The following is a 24,142-nucleotide window of genomic DNA, read 5'->3' on the forward strand; positions in this document are numbered from 1 at the left end:
CTGCAGAGACTCGTGGTAGGACTGTAGTGTTGTCCAGATTATGAACGAATCGTTCATTTGATCCGGATCTTTTTTGTGAGTCGAATCATCCGGATCATCACAATGAAAGATTCGGTTCACAGTGGATGTCTGTCTGGAAGAAACAGGAACATACAGAATATACAGTGCAGGGAAAGTCCTGTCCTGCTAGTCATTTCACCCAGTCTTCTTCCCTAGTAAAATGATTCAAATGATTTGGTTCAAAGATCTGGATCTTTTCAATGATCCGATTCAAATGATCCGAATCCTTAAAAAGACCCGGACTTCCCATCACTATCCTGGAGCGGCTGCTTTGAGAGCTGCATTACGGAGCTCAATCTGACGTCCAACTTCAACACCACCATGCGTTGCGTTAGGGGCACGTTATGCGACCATAACGTCCCCTAAAACGCAACGTCTTGGTGTGTAAGTAGCCTTAGGGTCATAATGGGCATGATTCACAAAGCTTTTTTCACCTGTTTTCACCTTAACTTTATTACATTTTTAAGCTCTCAAAGAGAAAAAATATAATAAAATTAATGTAACAAAAGTAATATTGAAATGAAGTTAATCAGGAACAACTTACTTTGAGTGATTATTTTCCTTGTAAATGTGCTGAAAGGTTATTTTTATAAATTAGGTGATACAAAAGTAATTTGTGAGAAGTTTTTTGAATAGAGCCCAATGTCTTCTGTGAATGAAGATGGCCCTATCTGGAAAAACAAACAAAAAATCCTGGCTATATGGAGACTATGCTAAGGGATTCCATTTAAAGTATGAACTATAATAGGTGGGAAGAGGGGCCAAATATATAATAAAACAACAACCGATACACAACACGTTTCATGGGTGTTGTCTGCTTCCTCAGGTCAGAAAAGGGTCTGGAGGCAGAACATGGCATGGCAAGAAATATAACTTGTTAGCTGATAGATGTATATTCAGATTATATGGACTTGTTAGTTCTTCCCAGTAGAAAACCCTCACCACAAATATGAAGTCACTATTCAGAGGTCCGCCATTATCCCTGTCCCCAAAAAGCAGGGAATCCTCGACCTCAACAACTTCAGACCGGTGGCACTCACGTCTGTGATCATGAAAGCTTTTGAAAGCATGGTGCTCCCTCTCCTCAAGTACGCCACAGAGGGACTGCTGGACCCACACCAGTTCGCGTACAGAGCTAACAGGTCCACCGATGATGCCATCAACCTCTGCTTGGAGCTAGTCTATGATCACCTGGATAGACCAGACTCCTACGCCAGAATACTCCTACTGGACTTCAGCTCAGCATTCAATACCATCAGCCCCAAAATACTGCAAGACAATCTTGCCGCGATAGGCGTCCACCCCTATCACCGACTTTCTCACCAACAGATCCCAGGTCGTCAGGTTAGGAACTATCTCCTCACTACCAAGGACCACAAATGCAGGAGCCCCACAAGGCTGTGTCCTGTCGCCATTTCTGTTCTCTCTGTACACGAACTGCAAATCTTCGTCGGACTCTGTAAAAGTAATCAAATTTGCAGACGACGCAACCATCGTCGGTCTCATCACCAATAACGATGAGAAGGCGTACTGCCACCAGGTCGACAGTATCTGCCACTGGTACAGAGAGAACGGATTGGTCCTTAACACAGCAAAAACTGTGGAGATGATCATTGATTTCAGGAGGCGCACTCCCACTCTACCTCCAATCCGTATTGATGGCAAGGAAGTGGAAAGAGTTCCATGCGTCCGCCTTCTGGGCACAACCATCTCCAATGACCTGAGGTGGAAAGCCAACACTGCCTCCACACAGAGGAAAGCCCAACAGAGACTTTTCTTTCTCCGCCAACTAAAAAAGTTTGGTATGGCCCAAAAACTTCTGACAAACTTCTACTCTGCTACAATCGAATCTGTCCTATGCTCTTCCATCCTGGTCTGGTATGCTGGCTCCTCCGCCAGCGACAGGCTCAAACTGCAGAGGATCATCAGATCAGCAGAGAGGATCATCGGGAAAGCCCTTCCTACTCTGGACCTCCTCTACCACTCCAGGCTGAACACCAGAGCATTAAAGATCACCAACGACCCCTCGCACCCAGGCCACCGCTTCTTTAGTCAGCTTCCCTCAAGCCGGAGGCTCCGGTTCCGGTCCATCCTCACCAAGACCTTGAGACATAAGAACAGTTTCTTTCCCTCTCCTGTCAACCTTCTGAACTCTCTCCACGAAATTGCCCATCTCCACCCTACAAATTCAAGCCACACTATATCATGCTGAACTGAGGCACACTGCACATGGATGGCGCTCTAGCTTCAGCGAACTCTTTGCCTGTTTTGTGGGTGTTTTTTTTTTTTTTTTTTTTAATGTGTTTTTTTGATTTGTAACTAATGATTCATTGTGTCTGCCTGCATCTGGTATTTTATTTTTGTTTCTTGTTCCTTCTGACTGCATGTTCCATCCTGTATCTGTATTTGTATCTGTATCAGTACCCTGTACGTGCCAAGCCCAATTCCGGGCACGACCCAGTCGTGCTTGGCGAGAATAAAGATTCTGATTCTGATTCACACTAAACATTAGCAACCATGGCAAGAAGCTTTTATTTTACTTGGTTATAAACACTGCAATATTTTTAATAAATATACAATATAATACAGTATATGAGATATAAGCATCAGATCTAATGTAAATTGATTAAACAGTATGGAATTCCTAATTGATATGGCATGCACTAATTGAGAATGCGTATTTGGGTGATGCTGGCTGGAGCGTGGGGGATGCGGTGGGCGCTTACTGCACACTCTGTGAGTGATGTTCTCATAGCGGTCTACTGCACACGGCTGTTGATACTCTGGCTCACAGTCTAATTCCTACCATGGTCAGCCCAGTGTCCTCAACACAGTCTAAAGGTGCCCATTACCAATTTTTCATCAGATGCAATATTTAGACACGATATGAACGATCGCAACTAATCTGAAGGGAATTATAGATTGTTCCCATTAACGGACTGATTTGAAAAGGTTTTACATACTGATTCGCTCATAAAATCCAACTTTCGGATTGATAATTTTTCCTTTTCCGATTGACCAAAGAATTGTATCACATCGATTTGCAGCACAAACTGCACAGTTTTCTATACTGTTATTGGGCACCTTAAAGAGGAACTGTAATGAAAATCTTAAAATTAAAAATGCAGACAAATAAGAAGTACATTTCTTCCAGAGTAAAATGAGCCATACATTACTTTTCTCCTATGCTCCTGTCACTTACAGTAGGTAGTAGAAATCTGACAGAACCGATAGGTTTTGGGTTAATCCATCTCTTCATGGGAGATTTTCAGCTTGGCCTTTTATTCTTTATGAAGACATTCCCTGAAAAAGAATTATACAAAGATGCTGGCCAGCCTCCCTGCTCACTGTACACTTTTTTGGCAAGTGGATGGAGAAACTGCCATTCACTAAGTGCTTTTAAAAATAAAGAAAATTGAGGACCCCCATGAGAAGATGGGCTAGTCCAAAATCTGTCAGTAATGTCAGATTTCTACTACTTACTGTAAGTGACAGCAACATAGGAGAAAAGTAATTTATGGCTCATTTTACTCTGGAAGAAATTAACTTCTTATTTGTATATGTTTACATGTATTTTAAATGTCAAGATTGTTGCGACAGAGGTCCTATAAGGCATATTTACCTGATTTACCAAAAACGGAACAGTGTATGCCAGGTTTAATAGTAAAAATACTTAGCATTATTAAAGCTTCCCACACATGCTAGGTGATATATGTTCTATATTCCTCATCTGCAACTCCATATTAACTATGTATCCTTTTTTTATGTTTTTTATTTTAGCAATCCGATCGCCCAAGGATAAGCCCTCAGGTGGCTCTCTACCTCCTGTCACAGGTAAGCTGAATAGATGATTCTTATGCTCTTCTTTTTATGCACCTTCTGTCTTTAGAAAATTAAGGACAAATAGAGTTCCATGCAGGCAGCAAAAGCGTACTATATGCTGCATAGTGCTATGCAAAATGAACTTCAGAGCTTCCTTCAAGCACTGACGTGCTCAAATGTTTGAAGTTGGGTAGCTTTTGACTGCAGGTTCTGTGTGAATAAAGACACATTGAATCTCCTAAAACCAAACACTGTCTAATGTTGCTAGAATTTGTGTATTAAACTGAATGCTTATTCCAGGATAGGGAAGTTCCTGTTCAGCATCGCTTTAAGTGAGCTGATTATTGCCTTGTCGATTATGTTGTCAGGCAATTGTAGCCTTAGTTCTGATCACCAATTCTTAACATGAATGGAAGAGGGAACTTCAAACACAGTCAGTACGTATCCTTGACAACAGGTGCTGTACAGAGTTTTTTACATGTCTGAATTTACTGCTGATCTTTGTGATTGTAAAAAAAAAAATCGCATTTAAGTAAATTCCGCATTTCTTTGTGAAATGCTATAGCACTTTTAGGTGAACAGGTATCTCACTGTCCTGCCTGGACCTTCTGAATAGGTACAGTTGTACTCATAAGTTTATATACCCTGCCAGAATTTGATTTCTTTACCATTTTTCAGAAAATATGAATAACAAAAAAACATTTTTCACTCATGGTTCATGATTGGCTAAAGCCATTTATTGTCAAACAGCTGTGTTTACTCTTTTTAAATAATAATCTCTACACAAACTACCCAAATAACCCTGATTAAAAGTTCACATACCCAAGTTCTTAGAGACACTGTAACATCAAAAAGTTCCCCTGGTGGGTACTCGCCTCAGGAGGGGGAAGCCTCAGGGTCCCAATGAGGCTTCCCACGCTGTCCTCTGTCCCACGGGGTCTCGCTGCAGCCCTCCGAACAGCGGCCCGACAGATCCGACAGCTTGTTCAATATTTACCTTTCCAGGCTCCAGTGGGGGCGCTGTTGCGGCTTTTCGGCTCCGAAGTAGATGGAAATAACCAATCTCAGTCGGGTCCGCTCTACTGCGCAGGCGGCGGAGATTTGTGCTTGCGCAGTAGAGAAGACCCGACGACGATCGGGTATTTCCGCCTATTTCGAAGCAGAGAGCCGCTACAGCGCCCGCGCAGGAGCCGGGAAGGTAAATATTTACATTTCCGCTGTTCAGAGGGCTGCAGCGAGAGCCCCAAAGGACGGCGTGGGAAGCCTCATTGGAACCCTGAGGCTTCCCCCTCCCGAGGTGAGTACTCCCCAGGGGAACTTTTTGATGTTACAGGTTTTCTTTAACCACCCTGGCGGTATTGACGAGCTCAGCTCGTCCAGGAAAAACTTGCTGAAAGCGGTATTGACGAGCTGAGCTCGTCAATACCGCCAGGGAGATTTCTTGTTTCTCTTCCCCGCCGGCTGCACTTTTCCCTCATCAGAGGGATTCCCCAGGATGGCTGGATGCCTGCCAGCACGCTGTGGGTAGCGATCTGTGCTACCCACAGCATACAGAACTAGCATCCAGCCACCCTGGGAATCCCTGTGCAGCCGGCGGGGCAGAGAATGTGTGGGGCTGTGCAGGGATTCCCCTTCTTTGCCGGCGGGTGGCTGGTGCGGGGATCCTCTCTGTGCGGGGGGCCGGGGATCCCCGTACTGTGCATGCGGGGTGACCCTTTTGTGTGTGCGGGGGGGCGGGTATCCCCTTCTATGGGGCTGGTCTTGGCCGGTCGGGGACACCCCCTTCTGTGGTGGGGGGAAGGTGGGTGTCCCCATCTATGTGGGCTGTGGGTGGCCTCTCCCTCCTCTTCCCCATCCCTCCCTCTCTGTCCCCCGTGTCCCCCCCCCCCCCCGATCCCGTGTCTCCCCCCTGTAAGAAGCCCTGATCTACTCACCTGAGGGCTTTCTCCTGCGGCGGCCACGATGGACACCCTCCTCCTCCATCGCCGAAGTCCCGGTCTGTGTAATTACAGTACGCGGCTTGGTGACGTCACCAAGCTGCGTACTGTAATTACAGAGAACACGAGACTTCGCGATGGAGGAGGAGGGTGTCCATCGTGGCCGCCGCAGGAGAAAGCCCTCAGGTGAGTAGATCAGGGCTTCTTACAGGGGGGAGACACGGGATCGGGGGGGGGGGGGACACGGGGGACAGAGAGGGAGGGATGGGGAAGAGGAGGGAGAGGCCACCCACAGCCCACATAGATGGGGACACCCACCTTCCCCCCACCACAGAAGGGGGTGTCCCCGACCGGCCAAGACCAGCCCCATAGAAGGGGATACCCGCCCCCCCGCACACACAAAAGGGTCACCCCGCATGCACAGTACGGGGATCCCCGGCCCCCCGCACAGAGAGGATCCCCGCACCAGCCACCCGCCGGCAAAGAAGGGGAATCCCTGCACAGCCCCACACATTCTCTGCCCCGCCGGCTGCACAGGGATTCCCAGGGTGGCTGGATGCTAGTTCTGTATGCTGTGTGTAGTGGGGGGGACACAGGATCAGGGGTGAGAGGGGGGGCATGGAGGACAGAGAGGGAGGGATGGGGGAAGAGGAGGGAGAGGCCACCCACAGCCCGCATAGATGGGGACCCCCACCTCCCACCCACCACAGAAGGGGGTGTCCCCGACCCACCACGACTAGCCCCCATAGAAGGATGATACCTGCCCCCCCCCAATGCACACACAGAAGGGCCACCCACACGCACAGTATGGGGATTCCCCCCCCCCCCACAGAGGGGATCCCCGCCGGCCACTACCAGCCAGCACAGAAGGGGAGCCCCCCCCCACAGAAGGGACACCCAGCCACAGTTAGGGGGCATCGGGGGCAATGGGGTTGGGGGGGCAGAGGCACCCGCAAACCTAGCTCCCTATACATATGACTCCCTAGACCTGGCTGCACATCTGTCTCCTATACACCTGGCTGCACATCTGTCTCCTATACACCTGGCTGCACATCTGTCTCCTATACACCAGCAAACATCTTGCTCCCTATATACCTGGCAAAACATCTAGCTAACTACACCTGGCTGCACATCTGGCTAATACATCTGGCTATACATCTGGGTCTTATACTCACCATTGGCATGCTGATCCCTCGCCGCGTACCTCTGATAGCTTCTCCAGTGCCTTCTTCCATGTCCCTTGGCGGATTTTGCTTCTCCCTTGGCGATCACATGTCCCCCGTCGATCGGCGTTGATGGCACCAATGTCACACAGCATCATCAAAATCTCGCAGCAAACACTTTTTTTTTATTGAATTCAATACAATAACCTGTATTGAATTCAATATAAAAAAAATGATTGCAAAAAAAATTGGTTGAAAATTATTGGAAATTAATTGAACCACTTTTTGCACGGAAATCCTGGGGAAATAGAACGCCAGGGTGGTTAATACTGTGTATTGCCCACTTTTACATCAATAACAGCTTGAATTCTCTAGTAAAGCAGAGGGACACCAAGAGCCCCAATAGTGTAATGCGTCTTGGGGACAACAAATAAATGAGAAGTTAAAATTATACTTACAAACCTGTATAGGCAGGTGGGGAGAACAATCCTGACCCCACTCAGGAATAAAAAGTCGCTCTCTGTAGACAGGAAGAGGGTAACAACCCTCCACCCAGGGTGGACTCAATATAGTGTGCAAGATACAGAGGCGCCAAAAGAATAAAAGGTAATTAAATTAACTTAAAAAACCAACTGGTTAAAAAGAGGAGGCAGCGGTGGTCTTACCCCCTCCAAACAGACACAGGCAAGGACTGCGATTCAGACAGTCAACCATTTATTCGGAAATCCAAAAAACAATGCGACGCGTTTCACGGGCCATACATCCGCTTTCTCAGGCAAAATACAGTAGGAGTCACAGCATCTGTATTATATCAGCGAGCTCGGCGCCTCTGTCGCAGAGGCTGCCTCCTCTATTTAACCAGTTGGTTTTTTAAGTTCATTTAATTACCTTTTATTCTTTTGACGCCGCTGTATCTTGCACACTGAATTCTCTAGTGGTAGTTTTCAGTCAGTACAACTGCCTTTTCTTCCTGTCAAAAAATCCTCCTATTCCCGTAAGTTACGTTGACGGCTTGCATGAACTGCATGTTTGAGGTCTCCCAGTAGTGGCTCAATGATATTGAGGTCAGGAGACTGAGATGGCCACCCCTGAACATTCACTTTATGTTGCTGTAGCCAATGACAGGTTGACTTGGCCTTGTGTTTTGGATCATTGTCCTGTTAAATTGTCCAAGTAAAGTCCCATACTCGGCTTCTTGTCTGATTGCAAATTACCTACAGTATTTTTTTTTTTATAGCTTACTGCGTTCATATTGCCATCAATTCTGGCCAAATTTTTCTGTGCCTCTTTAGCTTACACATCCTTAAAACATTAGCGATCCACCACTATGGAATGATGTACATTTCATCATAAGCCTTATTGGCTCCTCTCCAACTATAGGGTTTATGATTATGGCCAAAAGGTCAGTTTTGGTCTCATCTTTCCAAATTGCTTCGTGCCAGAAGGTTTGAAGCTCGTCTCTGTGGTGTTTGGCATATTGCAAGTGGAATATTTTGTGGCATTTGCATAGTAATGGCCTTCTTCTGGCGACTCAACCATGCTGCTCATCTTCTAGTGCCTCCTTATTGTGCATCTTGAAACTGCCACATCACATTTTTTCTGTATTTCACCTGATGTTATTTATGGGTTTTTCCTTGCATCCCAAACAAATTTTCTGTCAGTTGTGGCTGAAATTTTAGTTGGTCTACCTGACTGTGGTATTGACTATGATTTAAAAAGAGTAAATACAGTTGTTTGACAATAAATTGCTTCCGCCAGCCACTAAACATGATTGAAAGAAAAGGTTTTGGTGCTGTTCATATTCTCTAAAAAATGGTAAAGAAATCATAAGTTCTGCCAGGGTGTATAAGCTTATGTGCACAACTGTACATTATTCAGTTCTTATAACCGTGCTTCTCTTAAGTGTCCAGAAATAATTATTATTGTATACATTGGGCCCCTTACCAGACGCCGTGGGTATGCATTTAAGCCTACCCACGGCAATTTGGTTGAAATGAGACACTTACCGGCCCCTTATTAAGTACTCCTGCTCCTGGGCTGGCCGCTATCAATTACATGGAATCCGTCGACTCTACTGAAAGTCACTCTGTGACCCCGGAAGAGGAAGCCTGCGGGACCTCTCTGCGCCTGCGCAGGCTTCCTGGCAATGACTTCTCCATCTCCAAACAATGACTTCTGCATTGTTTTCCGATATTGTCACTTTGACCATTATTTAGATTGTTTGCCATTACATAGTGAAAGACTGACTTTAGCTTCATGTTGAGGTTTTGTGGCAGCTCTTTACCTTTCCCTTTCCAACAGACATGCTTTGATTCCAAGTGAGAACAATTATGTAGAACCTTTTCCTACAAAAGTACTGGTTTCTGGCACCAGCTTCACCAAAAATGTGTGGGCCGCCTGCAGATCAAAAGCCTTTGGGTATACAGGCTATTTTAAACATGTCCTGGGCACACCTGTATAAATAGCTTATGAATTATGTATCTGTGGGCAGAATTGTTTCTGGGCTGTTGTACAAATATGTGCCTTATTCTGATGTGTATCGTGAACCATGATGTTGCTTAGTTTGGCACCTGATATTTCTTCTTTCATGAAGTATTGTAATCCGTGCCAGTGGCGCGGTGTGTAAATATGAAATGTTCACAACACAACTTCAAACTACATCTTTCACCTTTTTAAAATCTGGTAAAAGTCTTCACTTGTTAGTAGAGTGGTGGGTGTGTACCATGCTCATCTTTCCTCTGAATTTTAGTTTTTTACTTGAGCGTTTGGGGCAGGCAGTAAAAGTAATGTGTTAAAGTATTTTTAAAGAAATTCCCCTAATTTACCCACTTTTCTGCCCCTGTTCTTTGTCTACGGATAATTGTCTGTGGACATGAAAATGGTAAGAAATAGATAATATAGTGTTGACTTCTGGGACATAGGGCCAGCCTGCATAACTGCATCTTCTTTTTGCTGTCTTAGGCTTCCTCTTGAAGAAACATCTCACAGCTTCTTCTCAAATGGTGTTTCCATAACTATGGCTTGAGTGAAATGGGGGGGGGGGGGGGGTGTTAGGATAGTTGGCAGAAGTGTTCTTGTTGGGTTTCATCTCATAAACTGCAGGAAAATGGACACAGCGAGAGACGCCTAGGATAACAAAGATTTAGGTCTCCCTACCAGTGGAAATGGCCACCAAAGATTTAGGTCTCCCTACCAATGGAAATGACCACCAAAGATTTAGGTCCCCTGCCAGTGAAAATGACCAAATATAGAAACTGTAACTCACTCACTGTGTTCCTCATCAAGGAGCTAAAGTATGTACTGTATTTCTTTACATGTCAATCAATGATGTACAGTATTTCTTTTTAAAGCCCTAGTTCACCCAGTTAGTAAAGTAGTAAAAAAAAAAAATGAATAAGAGTAGGTTCACACTAGGGGCTTGACTCACTAAACCGTGATAACTCGTATCACGGCCGTTTTTGCGTGGATTTTCGCGATTGCGAATTTGCGTGTGAAAATGGCCGTGATATGAGTTATCACGGTTTAGTGAATCAAGCCCCAGGTCCGGAAACGTATCCTTGGCTCCGTTTTAAAACCTGATGAAAACCGAAGCCACGGATAGCAATGTTAAAAATGGCAGCAGTCTTGACCAAAACAAAAGACTGATCCATCTGCATTTCCGGGGACCCGTTTTCAAAACCTGAACGGAAGGTCCAGATGTGCTGCATTTTCACACAACTCATCTGGATCCGGATAAACGGAGGGGGTAGTGCAGGGGAATAGGAAAATGGATCCCCCTCTACACAGGCAGTTTTGGAAACAGAAATGGCTGACTCCCCCCCCCCCCCCCCCCCCATCACAGCGGCAGAACGATGCATTTATCCCCCTGAAATCCCCGGGGCAATAGTCTGCGGATCGCAGATTTATCTTCCTAGTAGAGGCAGAACTTTGCGCTGTAGCTTTGCCTCTAATGTAGTCAATGTCCGCCGATCTCTGCCTCTCCACGTCCCTCTCAGTCGTTTTTCACTGAGGGGGCGGGGAGAGGCAGAAATCGGCGGAGATTGACTGCATTAGAGGCAGAGCTACAGCGCAAGGCTCTGCCTCCCCATGCAGCAAAATCTACGACCTGAAATGTTGTAGAATTTTTGCCCCGGGATTTGGGGGGGGGGGGGGGGGGGATAAATACATCGTTCTGCCACGAGGATGCGACGAAACAGCTGTGAGCTTAATGCTTAAGACAATTGCAAGATATAAAGAGGTAATTTATTAGGCTTCAGACTCTTTTCCTGAGACTCTGAAACCTCAGGAGCAGCTAAACTCACCCATGAGTTCCAGAATTAAGGAAAATCCCTCCCAATTATTGCGTGTGTGGCTATTACTTCCATATGAGATAGTTTACCAAACGCAATAAAATTTCAACAATAACTAGGATATTGCCGTGTATCTCTATGAATACATACCACAAGTCTTCTTAGGCTAAAATGTGACAGAAGTTAATCAGTTTTTAGAAGAGTCACCAGGCTATCAAATTCTAAAATAAGTAACATATTTACCCTTCACAGATAATGTACATTTACCTTTCACAGATAATGTGTACAACTGTTTTTTCAGCTGGACATACAAAAGTAGCAAACACTGACTGTCCCTGTAAGAAATGTCATACTGCATAGGCTCATCAGGGCCAATTCAAGACTTTTTGCTGCCTGAGGCAAACTTTTGAGGATGCCCCCCCCCCCCCCCCCCCCCCCCCCATTTTTGGAATGATTGACCATCACCCGCCAATTTGCACCATTTTTTTATAGCTGCAGTGCAACAAATAAAATGAGCACCCTCTGCATAGGTAGGTAGCCAGGTACAGGTTCCCTCTGTATAGGAAGCCAGGTATAGCTGCTCCCAGTATAGGTTAGCATTGTAGAATCCCCAGTATAGGTTAGCAAGGTAGGTGCCCCCAGTATAGGTTAGTAAGGTAGGTGCCCCAGTATAGGTTAGCAAGGTAGGTTCCTCCAGTATAGTTTAGCCAGGTAAGTTCCCACAGTATAATTTAGCCAGGTAGGCTCCCCCAGTGAAGGTTAGCCAGGTAGGCTCCCCCAGTGAAGGTTAGCCAGGTAGGCTCCCCCAGTGAAGGTTAGCCAGGTAGGCTCCCCCAGTGAAGGTTAGCCAGGTAGGTTCCCACAGTATAGGTTAACCAGGTAGGAGTCCCCAGTATATTAATTGGTATAATATGAAAGGAGCCTAATGCTAATTTCACATTGGAGTGTTGCACTGCATTGCGTTATAATGTGCACATGTCAAAACAACACCCATTTAGCTTGGCATGTGATGTAAGGCAGGAAAAAAAGCAACTGACCATTGTGCACCTTCACTGGCTAACATTTTGTACGTTAACATTTGCAATTCCTGCAATGCACCCTATGTTCTTTACGGTCCTGGCCAAAGCACAGTACATGAGCAAACTGTGCAAGTGATGTAATATCCAGTACAAATGTCCCGACCACTTGTGGTTGGTACTAGTGCGGGACAGATTGTGGATGACTGGAGCCTTGTGAGGGAAAACGGAGTGGATGCCATTGTGGATGCACGTATACTTGTATACTCTTTTTCAGTGCTGCTTTTTAACTCTGATATCCTTTAAGTACAAATGCAAATTTGTATGTGGTAAAAGGCATACAGTTATGAGAAGAATGATCCCACCTTTAACATACATTTGACATTGAGGCAAGTGAAAAACATATCAGTTTTTACTGAAGCAATAAACAGACAGAGCTCTGCCATGCCACAGTCCCCACCAAACACACACACCACACTTGTTTCTTGTTGGGTTTTTTTAAGTAGTATCTTTATTAGCCATTAAAATGTTACTCACAATGCAGTGCGCCTGTACCAAATTCCGGTATATTTGTATCCATTATTTTTGCTCCTTAACCCTTAACACATGGGACTTTATTGATCTTTGCATTACTGGAATGGCTTTCAGCATTTGGAGTCTATCCCATTTGATGCTTTGCCTTAAATAAATGTGCTTCATCCTGATGCCCTCCAAGCATTTAAGTTTCTGCGCAAGTTGACCTAATAAACCTTTGAGGAGGCTATGCTTGCTAGCAAATTAGACCATTTCGGTAGATCCGCTGAATAATGTACTCTGAGGCCGCCTAAACCCTTCTAAATTGCATTTTGTAAAATCGGAAGTAAAATAAATAAACTGGCTTTAACGTCCTTGGTGCGTCCTTCTTGTTAGGTTCATGGATGTGTGGCTGGGACATAGTAAGAAGGCTTCAGGTGTCCTGTCCCTATCACACATCGTGTCCTTTTTTTTTTTTTTTATCAGACAGAAGTCCTCATTTACTAAATAGTACTTTACTCAAAGTCCTCACAGCCTGAACTGAAACAAATGCATAAAGTCGACCAGAACTCAAAACTTAATCTCAGCTCTAAAAGATAAGCAACAGCATAATAACCTTTAAAGGGAACCAGAGAGGAACGAGGGGTGAAAAAAGGCAAAGATTGTATACATACCTGGGGATTCTTCTAGCCCCATAAGACTGAATCGCTCCCACGCCGCCGTCCTCAGCTTCCTGGATCCGCCGGTACCGGGCCCGTCACTTCCGGCGGACGCGGCCAATTGTCCGCATCACAGGGGCTCCCTCCATACATGTACGCATGCGGCTGCGCAGTAAGCAGCCACATGCGTATCTGTATGGGGAGAGCACCCTGTGATGCGGAGAATTAGCCGCGTCCGCCGGCCGACTTGCCGTCTCGCGGCAATGACGGGACCCGGTGGCGGCGGATCCAGGCAGCAGAGGACGGCGGCGTGGGAGCAATCCGTGCGTATGGGGCTGGAGGAAGCCCCAGGTATGTATAGTTCATCCTCTCTGGTTCCCTTTAAAGAAAAACCTTTCTTTGTTACAGCTGATGAAAACCCTGCAATAAATCTGCAGTTTGTCTACCATGGAAACAGACATATTTGTTAACATCCTGTGTTTACTAATGAGCTGTGGCAGTTAGGTAACACGGGAGAGATTAAATTATAAGCACAACTATGTCGTGCCCAGAATTGGATTTGGCACATACAGAATTCAAAGTAGGAGGTAGGACCTACCGTACATATAAACAGCAGTAAGTGAGATACATAAAAGATACAGTCATTCAATGGACAATTAAGGCGGACCCAAACCAAACATTTTTTTGATTAAAAATATTTAGTTGCACCACTTTGACACATACAAAGATAAATAAACACTCCTTCAAGCCTATGATCATTTCAGTGCATGCTTTTCACCCTTCTCTTTTCATAACTAGGGTTATACTGGGAGCAGCCATTAGCAATTCCTCCATTGCTGGACACCACCTACTCCACCAGTTTGCCGGAAAAATACCGGCAATTTGAAAGGAAGGGAGGGGTTCCTCCAATAAATGTAAAATATTTTATATTTGTCATCATGCAGCTGAAAAAAGGCTGCTATTTATTATTATAATTTCGAAAATAGATTTTATGTCTGAAATCTTGTATTTTTAATTTGGGTCCACTTTAATGGATGCCGAATGCAGCCGATGTCCGCAGCCCTATGGGGGGTAAAGGGGCTTTGTGATAGTTCAGGAGGTTGACAGCAGAGGGGACAAGTGTTTCTGTGCCTTGAGGTCCTGGTGGAGAGGGCCCAAGGTTTGTAAATAGAGTGGGCCAAGGGGGTGTGGACATGCATTAATTACCTTCTTTGGCTGCTCCTTAGCCCTCGGTCTCTATGCTCTCTGCCATCTTTTCCAGGAAGACCCGCAGATGCAGCAGTTAGAAGTGCTTGTTGCAGTGTAGCACATTCTCAACCACCACAATGCATGACGCAAGATATACAAAAGACTGCACAACAGATGTTGCTTCTTGAAAATATTAGCACATCCTCCATCACACCCCACTGGTGCTTTGATCACTCTCCACAAAATAATGACCAAAAAATTTGGTCCTAGTCGAGCATGTTTGTACCATTTCCCTACAGCTAAAATAGATGTAGTGATGCACAGATTACACTTGCGGTACATAACAAGTTGACATACAAGACAAAGCATACAACAAAGGTATATAGCAAAGTGGGCACTGCGCAACAGCTTACTGGCAACTGGGACTCTCTCTTTTTTTTTTTTTTTTAATTATTTTTTTCATATATTTATATTTCATTTTTATTTTCTGCTTTGTCATAGCTCCGTAGATAAACAATGATATTTTATTAACTTCAAACCCCTGCTGCTCACAGGGCCAGAATATAATTTCAGTCCATCCCTTGTAGTTAGCCCTGTATAAATAGTGACGATCATAAAATTAATCTAATATGCAGGTTTGGGTTTGATGAGAAGTGAATATTATGGGGCTGAATGGATGGGCCATTTGGAGCACCCCGATCATTTGGGAAATGGCCCTAAGTATTTCTAAACACCACTGCGTCCTAGTTTATGCAGTAAGTGTGTGCTGGATTTTGAACTTCATTTCTAATGTACTTTGTGGTTTCCGCTTGTAAGATATTTACTGTTCAGACAGTATAGCTATCCTCAGAAATAGGACTTCTAGCCATAGAAAACAAAGTTCATGTAAGGATTCCAGGTTTTGAAATACTGAAAGTTGCATTTAGGTTACTAAATTGCATGCATATGGTTGCTGGAAATACTGTAGAAAAGCCAAAATAGGTCTGTTGCACGTTGAAGCCAGTACAGATTAAGTAATTCAATTGTTTTGCCACAAATTAGGCAGCCTGAGTTAAAGCAGGTAAGCCTGAGTTTCCATAAGATTGAGAAAACATGAAAGGGAGACCAAGAGCCCAATATTGTGTAGTGTGTACCAAACAAGATAAATGGGTTCATTTAAGGTAGGTGGATAGGATACTCACAAACCAGGGTTAACACTAAGGCAACCACTGTAATTAATATATCCCGGGGAAAAGGGGGGGGGGGTGTTAGAACAACCTGACTCCACTTGGGTTAAGAGGTTGCTTTCTGTAATGAGAATGGGGTGACTCCCCTCCACTAAGAGTGGACACAATAGATAAAACAGAGGCGCTAAGTGGATTAAAATATAATAAAACAGTTTAAAAGGGGGATACAAAGGTGGATTTACCTCACAACTGAAGACACAAGTGTTTTTGTTTCAAACAAACAGTTTTATAACAAAACACCAATGCGACGTGTTTTGCAGGTATAGTAGCAGCCAGTACCCAGCGTGGTCTCAAAACTTTGTTTAGGTTTTTTTTGTTTTTTATTTATATCGAATACAACAATAAACTATTTCGGAGATGCTGGTCTTAGGTCTTGCAACCGGTGGCGTCATCTACCTTACTTTACCAAGCTATTTTTCCTTTCACATACACAGTGTGTGCTATACACGTTTACCATAACTTTACCATTACACTTTTACCATTACTTACATTACTTGACCACTGCTAGACTAGTCAACGTATGCATACAACCAGAAAAATCCCACTGCACCAATTGGTTGGGTGAAAATAGAAAATCCTTTTATTGCTCTTTAATCCATCATCAGTGTTACAATAAAAAAGCTCACGCGTATCGGAGCGTAAGATGGCTCCTTAATCATAAGGATTAAGGAGCCATCTTACGCTCCGATACGCGTGAACTGATGATGGATTAAAGAGCAATAAAAGGATTTTCTATTTTCACCCAACCAATTGGTGCAGCGGGATTTTTTGGGTTGTATGTGGACTTTGGCATTTGATTTTCCTGCTCCCTTCTGGTTATACACGTGAGTGCAGCGGTCTCTCCCTTCCTTTCCTCCAAGTAGTCAACGTATGCCCGTATCCAGGAGCCTCAGGATCCTGGTGCCTCAATGATAGGTGATGATGGATCACTGAATTACATGGCGATTTTCCACAGCATAATTATCTCATCATAGTACCTCAAAGAAACACTCCTCATAGCGTGATACCGTACAAACTGATAAAACTTTATTTTAAAATTCACTCACATGTTCCTTTAAAGTGTAATCTCTTAGTTTTTCTTACTGGCTCTCCCCCCATTGCCATGCTGGGGTGGGCTGTTTTTTTCTCTCCGCGCTGACCGCCTGATGTCTCTAGCGTGCGCTTCTGCCCTCCAGCCGCCGGCGTGTGTTTCCCATTACGTCCAGTCTCTGCCCAGTCGATTTCGTCACTGCCTCGTGACTCATCAGGGGCACCCCTTTAAAGGGAACCTAAACTGAGAAGGATATGGATTTTTCCATTTAAAATGATACTGGTTGCCTGACTTTCCCGCTGATCCTGTGTCTCTATACGTTTAGCCGCAGCCCCTGAACAAACATGCAGATCAGGTGCTCTGACTGAAGTCAGACTGGATTAGCTGCATGCTTGTTTCAGGTGTGTGATGCAAACACTACTGAGGCCACATAGATAAGCAGGACTGCCAGGCAACTGGTATTGTTTAAAAGGAAACATCCATATCCCTCTCAGTTTAGGTTCCCTTTAAAGGCTAACTGTATTTGCAAATGTCAGTACAGATACCTGTCTGGAGGTCTCTAATGATAACTGCTACTACTCAATCATTCTGTTCATGTCCTGATTGTGATGGCTCAGCTTAGTGTTACATGATGTACATCATCTACTTAAACAAAACAATTTTAAAGTTGCAGGGTTAAGGATGCAGACAGGACTATGTGTTAACAAATATGGCTGTAATGGCAGATTCCCTCCAATTTGGGATTTTTGTATGCTGGGGGTAAAGTCTTAGTTTTGTTTCAAATGTGTGTCTGGGCGGCCCCTTCACCATATACACATAATAGGGTAAAAGTGGTATGATAGAGATGAGTGCTACAACCAAGACTCCCGATAATACACAAATAAAACAATAAAAGTTGGAGCTGCTCCTTCTGCATACAATAAAACGTCTTTTAGAGAAGGTAGCACCTACACAACCCTAATACACTATGCTTTGAGTCCCAATCACGTTTTCCTATGGTTGTGTGCTTGTAATCGGCCATCTGTGGAATCTTCATAAGATTGTCCACCACCACACCATAAGGAAGCAGACTCACCAGATTATATGACCTTAGTCAGGCCTAGTTGCGCATTGGGACACTTTGGGCCGTCCCTCACCTCCTCTGGATCATCCACTTGAATAAAGGTGCGTACACACATGCGACTATAGTCGTTTGTAACGATCGTTCCCCGATCTTTACTAACGACGATCGTTACAAAAAACGAACCACCGACTATTAAGGCAAACGACGAATGAGCCAAATCGCTACAAAAGAAAGTTCTGTCTCGGCGGATTTTAACCAACGACGATCGTTTGCAAAAGTAGTACATCGTTGCAAACGGTCGTTCGTACTAGGCTTGACATGCGCATTTCACTATTTCTCCCTGAAACTTCTCATTTTTATGCGCAGGCGCAATAGTTGCTTTACGTGATGTAACGTTCGTTCTAACGATCAGATCGTTACACACATTTAAAAACTAACTTTACTCGGGTCGTTCTTTCATCAATTAAAAGCTCGTTCGTCGTTCTCAACGAACGATTGTTGTCGCATGTGTGTACATAGCATAAGGGTTAACTCCTCATATAAGTACCTCCATGCATCACAGGTTATCTCCTCAAATGGAAAAAACCTCACATAGTGTAAAACCGTATATACAGTGGGTTGCAAAAGTATTCGGCCCCCTTGAAGTTTTCCACATTTTGTCACATTACTGCCACAAACCTGAATCAATTTTATTGGAATTCCACAAGACAGACCAATACAAAGTGGTGTACATGTGAGAAGTGGAACGACAATCATACATCATTCCAAACATTTTTTACAAATAAATAACTGCAAAGTGAGGTGTTCGTAATTATTCGGCCCCCTGAGTCAATACTTTGTAGAACCACCTTTTGCTGCAATTACAGCTGCCAGTCTTTTAGGGTATGTCTCTACCAGCTTTGCACATCTAGAGACTGAAATCCAGTCAGATTAGATGGACAGCATTTGTGAACAGCAGTTTTCAGATCTTGCCACAGATTCTTGATTGGATTTAGATCTGGACTTTGACTGGGCCATTCTAACACATAGATATGTTTTGTTTTAAACCATTCCATTGTTGCCCTGGCTTTATGTTTAAGGTCATTGTCCTGCTGAAAGGTAAACCTCCGCCCCAGTCTCAAGTCTTTTGGAGTCTCCAAGAGGTTTTCTTCCAAGTTTGCCCTGTATTTGGCTCCATCCATCTTCCCATCAACTCTGACCAGCTTCCCTGTCCCTGCTGAAGAGAAGCACCCCCAGAGCATGATGCTTCCACCACCATATCTGACAGTGGGGATGGTGTGTTCAAAGTGATGTGCAGTGTTAGTTTTCTGCCACACATAGCGTTTTGCATTTTGGCCAAAAAGTTCCATTTTGGTCTCATCTGACCAGAGCACCTTCTTCCACATGGTTGCTGTGTCCCCCACATGGCTTATGGCAAACTGTAACCGGGACTTCTTATGCTTTCTGTTAACAATGCCTTTCTTCTTGCCACTCTTCCATAAAGGCCAACTGTGTACAGTGCATGACTAATAGTTGTCCTATGGACAGTGTCTCCCACCTGAGCTGTAGATCTCTGCAGCTTGTCCAGAGTCACCATGGGCCTCTTTACTGCATGTCTGATCAGCGCTCTCCTTGTTCAGCCTGTGAGTTTTTGTGGATGGCCTTGTCTTGGTAGGTTTACAGTTGTACCATACTCCTTCCATTTCTGAATGATCGCTTGAACAGTGCTCCGTGGGAGGTTCAAGGCTTTAGAAATCTTTTTGTAGCCTAAGCCTGCTTTAAATTTCTCAATAACTTGATCCCTGACCTGTCTTGTGTGTTCTTTGGACTTCACGGTGTTGTTGTTGCCAATATTCTCTTAGACAACCTCTGAGGCCCTCACAGAGCAGCTGTATTTGTACTGACATCAGATTACACACAGATGCACTCTATTTAGTCATTAGCACTCATCAGGCAATGTCTATAGGCAACTGATTGCACTCAGATCAAAGGGGCCGAATAATTATGCGCACACCACTTTGCAGTTATTTATTTGTAAAAAAACGTTTGGAATCATGTATGATTTTCGTTCCATTTCTCATGTGTACACCACTTTGTGTTGGTCTTTCATGTGGAATTCCAATAAAATTGATTCATGTTTGTGGCAGTAATATGACAAAATGTGGAAAACTTCAAGGGGGCCGAATACTTTTGCAACCCACTGTATTTATTAGACTATAAAAAGCAATTGCACTCACAATATGGTGACTTGATTCAAGGGCACAGTTTTAACACGGGCTCTCCCCCGTCAGGTTGGGCTCCGGCTGCCGTTGTGTGTCCCTTCTATCACTGCAAGTGGTGTCCGTGAGTGCTGAGGTCACCTCTCCAGATTGGGACGCCGTTCGGTGCACCCACGCCTGCTGTCTCTTACTGGGCTCTCACTTCCGTGCCTAAGCCCCGCGGAGAGCACCGGGGTGCACCGAACGGCGTCCCAATCTGGAGAGGTGACCGCAGCGTGCACTGACACCACTTGCAGTGATAGAAGGGACACACAACGGCAGCCGGAGCCCAACCTGACGGGGGAGAGCCCGTGTTAAAACTCTGTGCCCTTGAATCAAGTCACCATATTGTGAGTGCAATTGCTTTTTATAGTCTAATAAATATATACGATTTTACACTGTGAGGTTTTTTCCATTTGAGGAGATAATCTGTGATGCATGGAGGTACTTATATGAGGAGTTAACCCTTATTCAAGTGGATGATCCAGAGGAGGTGAGGGACGGCCCTAAGTGTCCCGATGCGCAACTAGGCCTGACTAAGGTCATATAATCTGGTGAGTCTGTTTCCTTATGGTGTGGTGGTGGACAATCTTATGAAGATACCACAGACGGCAGATTACAAGCACACAACCATAGGAAAACGTGATTGGGACTCTCATTAGTATTTACAAGCATAGTGTATTAGGGCCTGTTTCCACTACATGCAGATTGGATGCAGACAAACTGACTAGACAAACTGACTCTAATGAAAGCCTATGGGCCTGTTTCCACTAAACGCGATTTTTCTGATGCAGATTTTCCCATAGGCATTCATTGAAGTCAGTTTTTCTGCATCCATTCTGCATCCAATCTGCGTGTAGTGGAAACAGGCCCTTAGGGTTGTGTAGGCGCTACCTTCTTTAAAAGACATAATAGGGTAAGCTAACATTAAAGGGAACTATGCACCCTTTTTTCCCTGAAATTTCTCCTGGTTTCTAATAGCTATAGGAGCTGCTATGTTTACCACTCCTCTTCTAGCTGCCCTTATTTAACCTTATTTATCCAGAGGGGAGGTGTGACGGTAGCATCTGTGACTTCTGTAAACTCTTTGAAGCAATTACCCACCCCCTCTAACTATTAGGTATTGTTTACTCTCTGCTAATGTGTGCAATAAAACAATTACATTAGTCCTTAGCTGCCTGAAATTTCTGTGGTCGAGCAGAAGTAGGCTAATAAAATCTCTGCAAAACTTTTAAATGTGAAAAAAAAAAAAAAAAAGGAAAATGGATTTTTTGTTATAACGAGGCACATTGTTAGCATGCATTTTTAATGAGATGCCCTGGGTGCTAAAAATGGTGTTTGGTTCACTTTAAGAAGAACTACTTGCACTTGTAAGTACAGTTATCCCTCATACACCCATAAATCATTACCTTTAAGAGAATGTAATGTAACCCAACAAATTTTGATTTGCTGCTGCTATAATTGTGCCTTTTATGATATACTTGAGGGACAGAGATTGCAACGCAAATTAGAAGTGAGATACAGGGAAGTGAAACAGAATGCAATATTTTCTGCATTCTACTTTACTAAATGCTGGTTTTAACATTTCAAGCACAGTTTAATCTTTATTGCTGTATGGAGGCCTTTGGCACCATTAATTTTTGATTTGTAAGATGGGAGTTCTGTAGGCTGTTTATCGCGCCTAATTATCTGTCATGCTAGCAGCCTTGACTATCGGTAACCTCTCACTTTTTGACCACAGCTGAAAATCACTTGATTGGTAGCAGTACATGACCATCTAATGCTGGTAGCTTTGTGGTTAGATTGGGCACCCACCACTGAGCAATCTCATGATAATAAATATAAATTAACTTTTACGCTGCAGTACTTTTATAATATTGCCCCATTAAATAAGTGGTGCTAGATGCATATGGTAATGATTTCAGTCCCCCTCTTTAGGCATGGACTCTAGCACCTGAGTGGGTCATGTGTTCCTGTTTATGCTCAAATTTACCAAGACATGACTGATGATAGTCTAATTCTTGGTACATGTCTGACTATATAGTTACGTCTATGGGCAACTTTAGATGTCGTGGGAACTGTTGGTTTGTTTCTACACTTGCCACCATTGTGTCTATCCTCTACTCCTCCATTGTTGCCTGGTATACAGACGCTACTGCAAGCGACAGGCACAAGCTTCAAAGAGTTATCAATGCTGCAGAGAGGATCTTCGTATTACCCCTGCCACCTCTGGACCTCCTACACACCTCCAGACTGTGGTCCAGAGCGAACAAATTTTGAATAACCTTACTCACCCTGGCTGTCACTACTTCAACCGCCTCCAGTCAGGCTGCTGCTACAGAACCGTCCCCACCAAAACCACCAGGCACAGGATCTCCTCCTTCCCCCAGGCTGTCCTTCTGAACTGCCAGCCCCCAACCTTGCAAGATTCCCTATCCCCTTGCGATGTGGACTCCTGCCTGAACCCTATCTGCATGCCTGGAATTCTAGCCCTAAACTCTAACCCCCACTCTGCAACTAATTCTGCTTGTCTAAAATGCCTAGATTCCTGTATATATTACCTGTATTGTTACCTTCCCTATTGCCAATGTTGTGTGTACCACAGACAATTTGACTTCTCTCTTCCTCTGTGAATAAAGTTGATTCTGATTATAAATCACAAAGTTTGTTTCAAAATCCATTGTGTTCTCTGTGTATGCAAACAAACCTAAAAAAAAATTCTTATCCATCCAGGTCTTCTTGACGATCCATTATGCACCTTTAGTTAATACCCTGGCTGATGTTATCATAAATGGCGACCTTTCAATGTTCTCTTCTAAGACAGAGCATGAAGTTCAGCGAGCATCAGTAAGTAGAATGCTTCTGTTTCTTACTTCAAGTTCAAACCATGATCTAAACTTGTATGTGTTTTTGGTTTGCTTCTCTGTGTTATTGACCTTTCGGTTATGATATCCTGTTGTTGTCTTTTCTTGGAAGTTTGCAGGAAGCTAGTGTTGCCTGTCTGTAATTTTTTTTTTTTTAAATATTATTAATGATGATGCTTTGGTGGAAGGGAAGGGGACTGTAACCCACAAAGATCATTGTCTGTTTATGCATAGTGCTAAGAAGTATATTGGCTAATCCTGGCCATACACTATGTGGATTTTTACATGCAGCTGTTCAAAAATAAACTGATCATTGAAACTGTGTCTTTTGAAATGGTGTGTTGTGCTGAGAATAAGGAACACGCTCAGTGGTTGGAGATACAGCTGTAAGTGACCCAGACGTCCTCTACTTGACAAAATATCTTATTTTGTATATGAACAACTTCACTAACCTGAAACATTTGTAACTTCCAAATTATCATTTCTGATTTTAGGTATCATCCTGTTATCTGCACAGGTGTTCGGTGTCCTTTGCAGACATCTCATCTGCATTCATCCGTGATGGGTATTTTTAGATAAATGCCATTGTATTCCTCTGCAATGCCCAATCCACCCTAATGCATAGCAAATAGCTGAAATGCTTGTGAGTAGCACAAGGGGGCAGGATTGAGTTTGTTGTCAGATCATTCCCATCTTTTATCAGTACACCTCTTACTGTATTATCAAAATCTTGGTTTATAGATCGGCACTGCTACCTTCACACAAATATCCCACTGTGCCTTACTGTCACAAATATAGTGTAGATTCATTCATATTCATTCCGGCAATTCAGATTCAGATATGTGTAGTGTTTATATATTTGTGGCAGTAAGACCCCTGCATTCTTTATCTCAGAGTCTGGCCCATATCTCTGTACATTTACAGTGTCTGTCTTTTGCTATGTTGCCAATAACATTTGCCTCTGAAGAAGCGGCATGGGTGCTGCTAAACGTATGCCTGGCCTCTGTATTTGGAAATTCTGTGCACCAGGTTGTGATGAACAGAGGCGCTTTGCTTTGTACTACACCTACACGAG

General features: G+C 44.0%; 1 protein-coding gene across 3 annotated transcripts in view; it reads left to right on the forward strand.

Moving 5' to 3' along the window:
- CLEC16A (C-type lectin domain containing 16A) overlaps positions 1-24,142 on the forward strand; it is a 369,068-nt gene that overhangs the window by 99,511 nt on the left and 245,415 nt on the right. For all 3 annotated transcript variants that reach the window (XM_068244692.1, XM_068244690.1, XM_068244691.1), the window contains exons 8-9: positions 3,841-3,894; positions 22,937-23,050. In XM_068244692.1, coding sequence (XP_068100793.1) covers positions 3,841-3,894; positions 22,937-23,050 — 168 coding nt within the window. The remainder of the gene's footprint in view (positions 1-3,840; positions 3,895-22,936; positions 23,051-24,142) is intronic.

This window comes from Hyperolius riggenbachi, chromosome 7 (genome assembly GCF_040937935.1).
Source record: "Hyperolius riggenbachi isolate aHypRig1 chromosome 7, aHypRig1.pri, whole genome shotgun sequence".
In the NCBI taxonomy this organism is placed as follows: Eukaryota; Metazoa; Chordata; class Amphibia; order Anura; family Hyperoliidae; genus Hyperolius; species Hyperolius riggenbachi.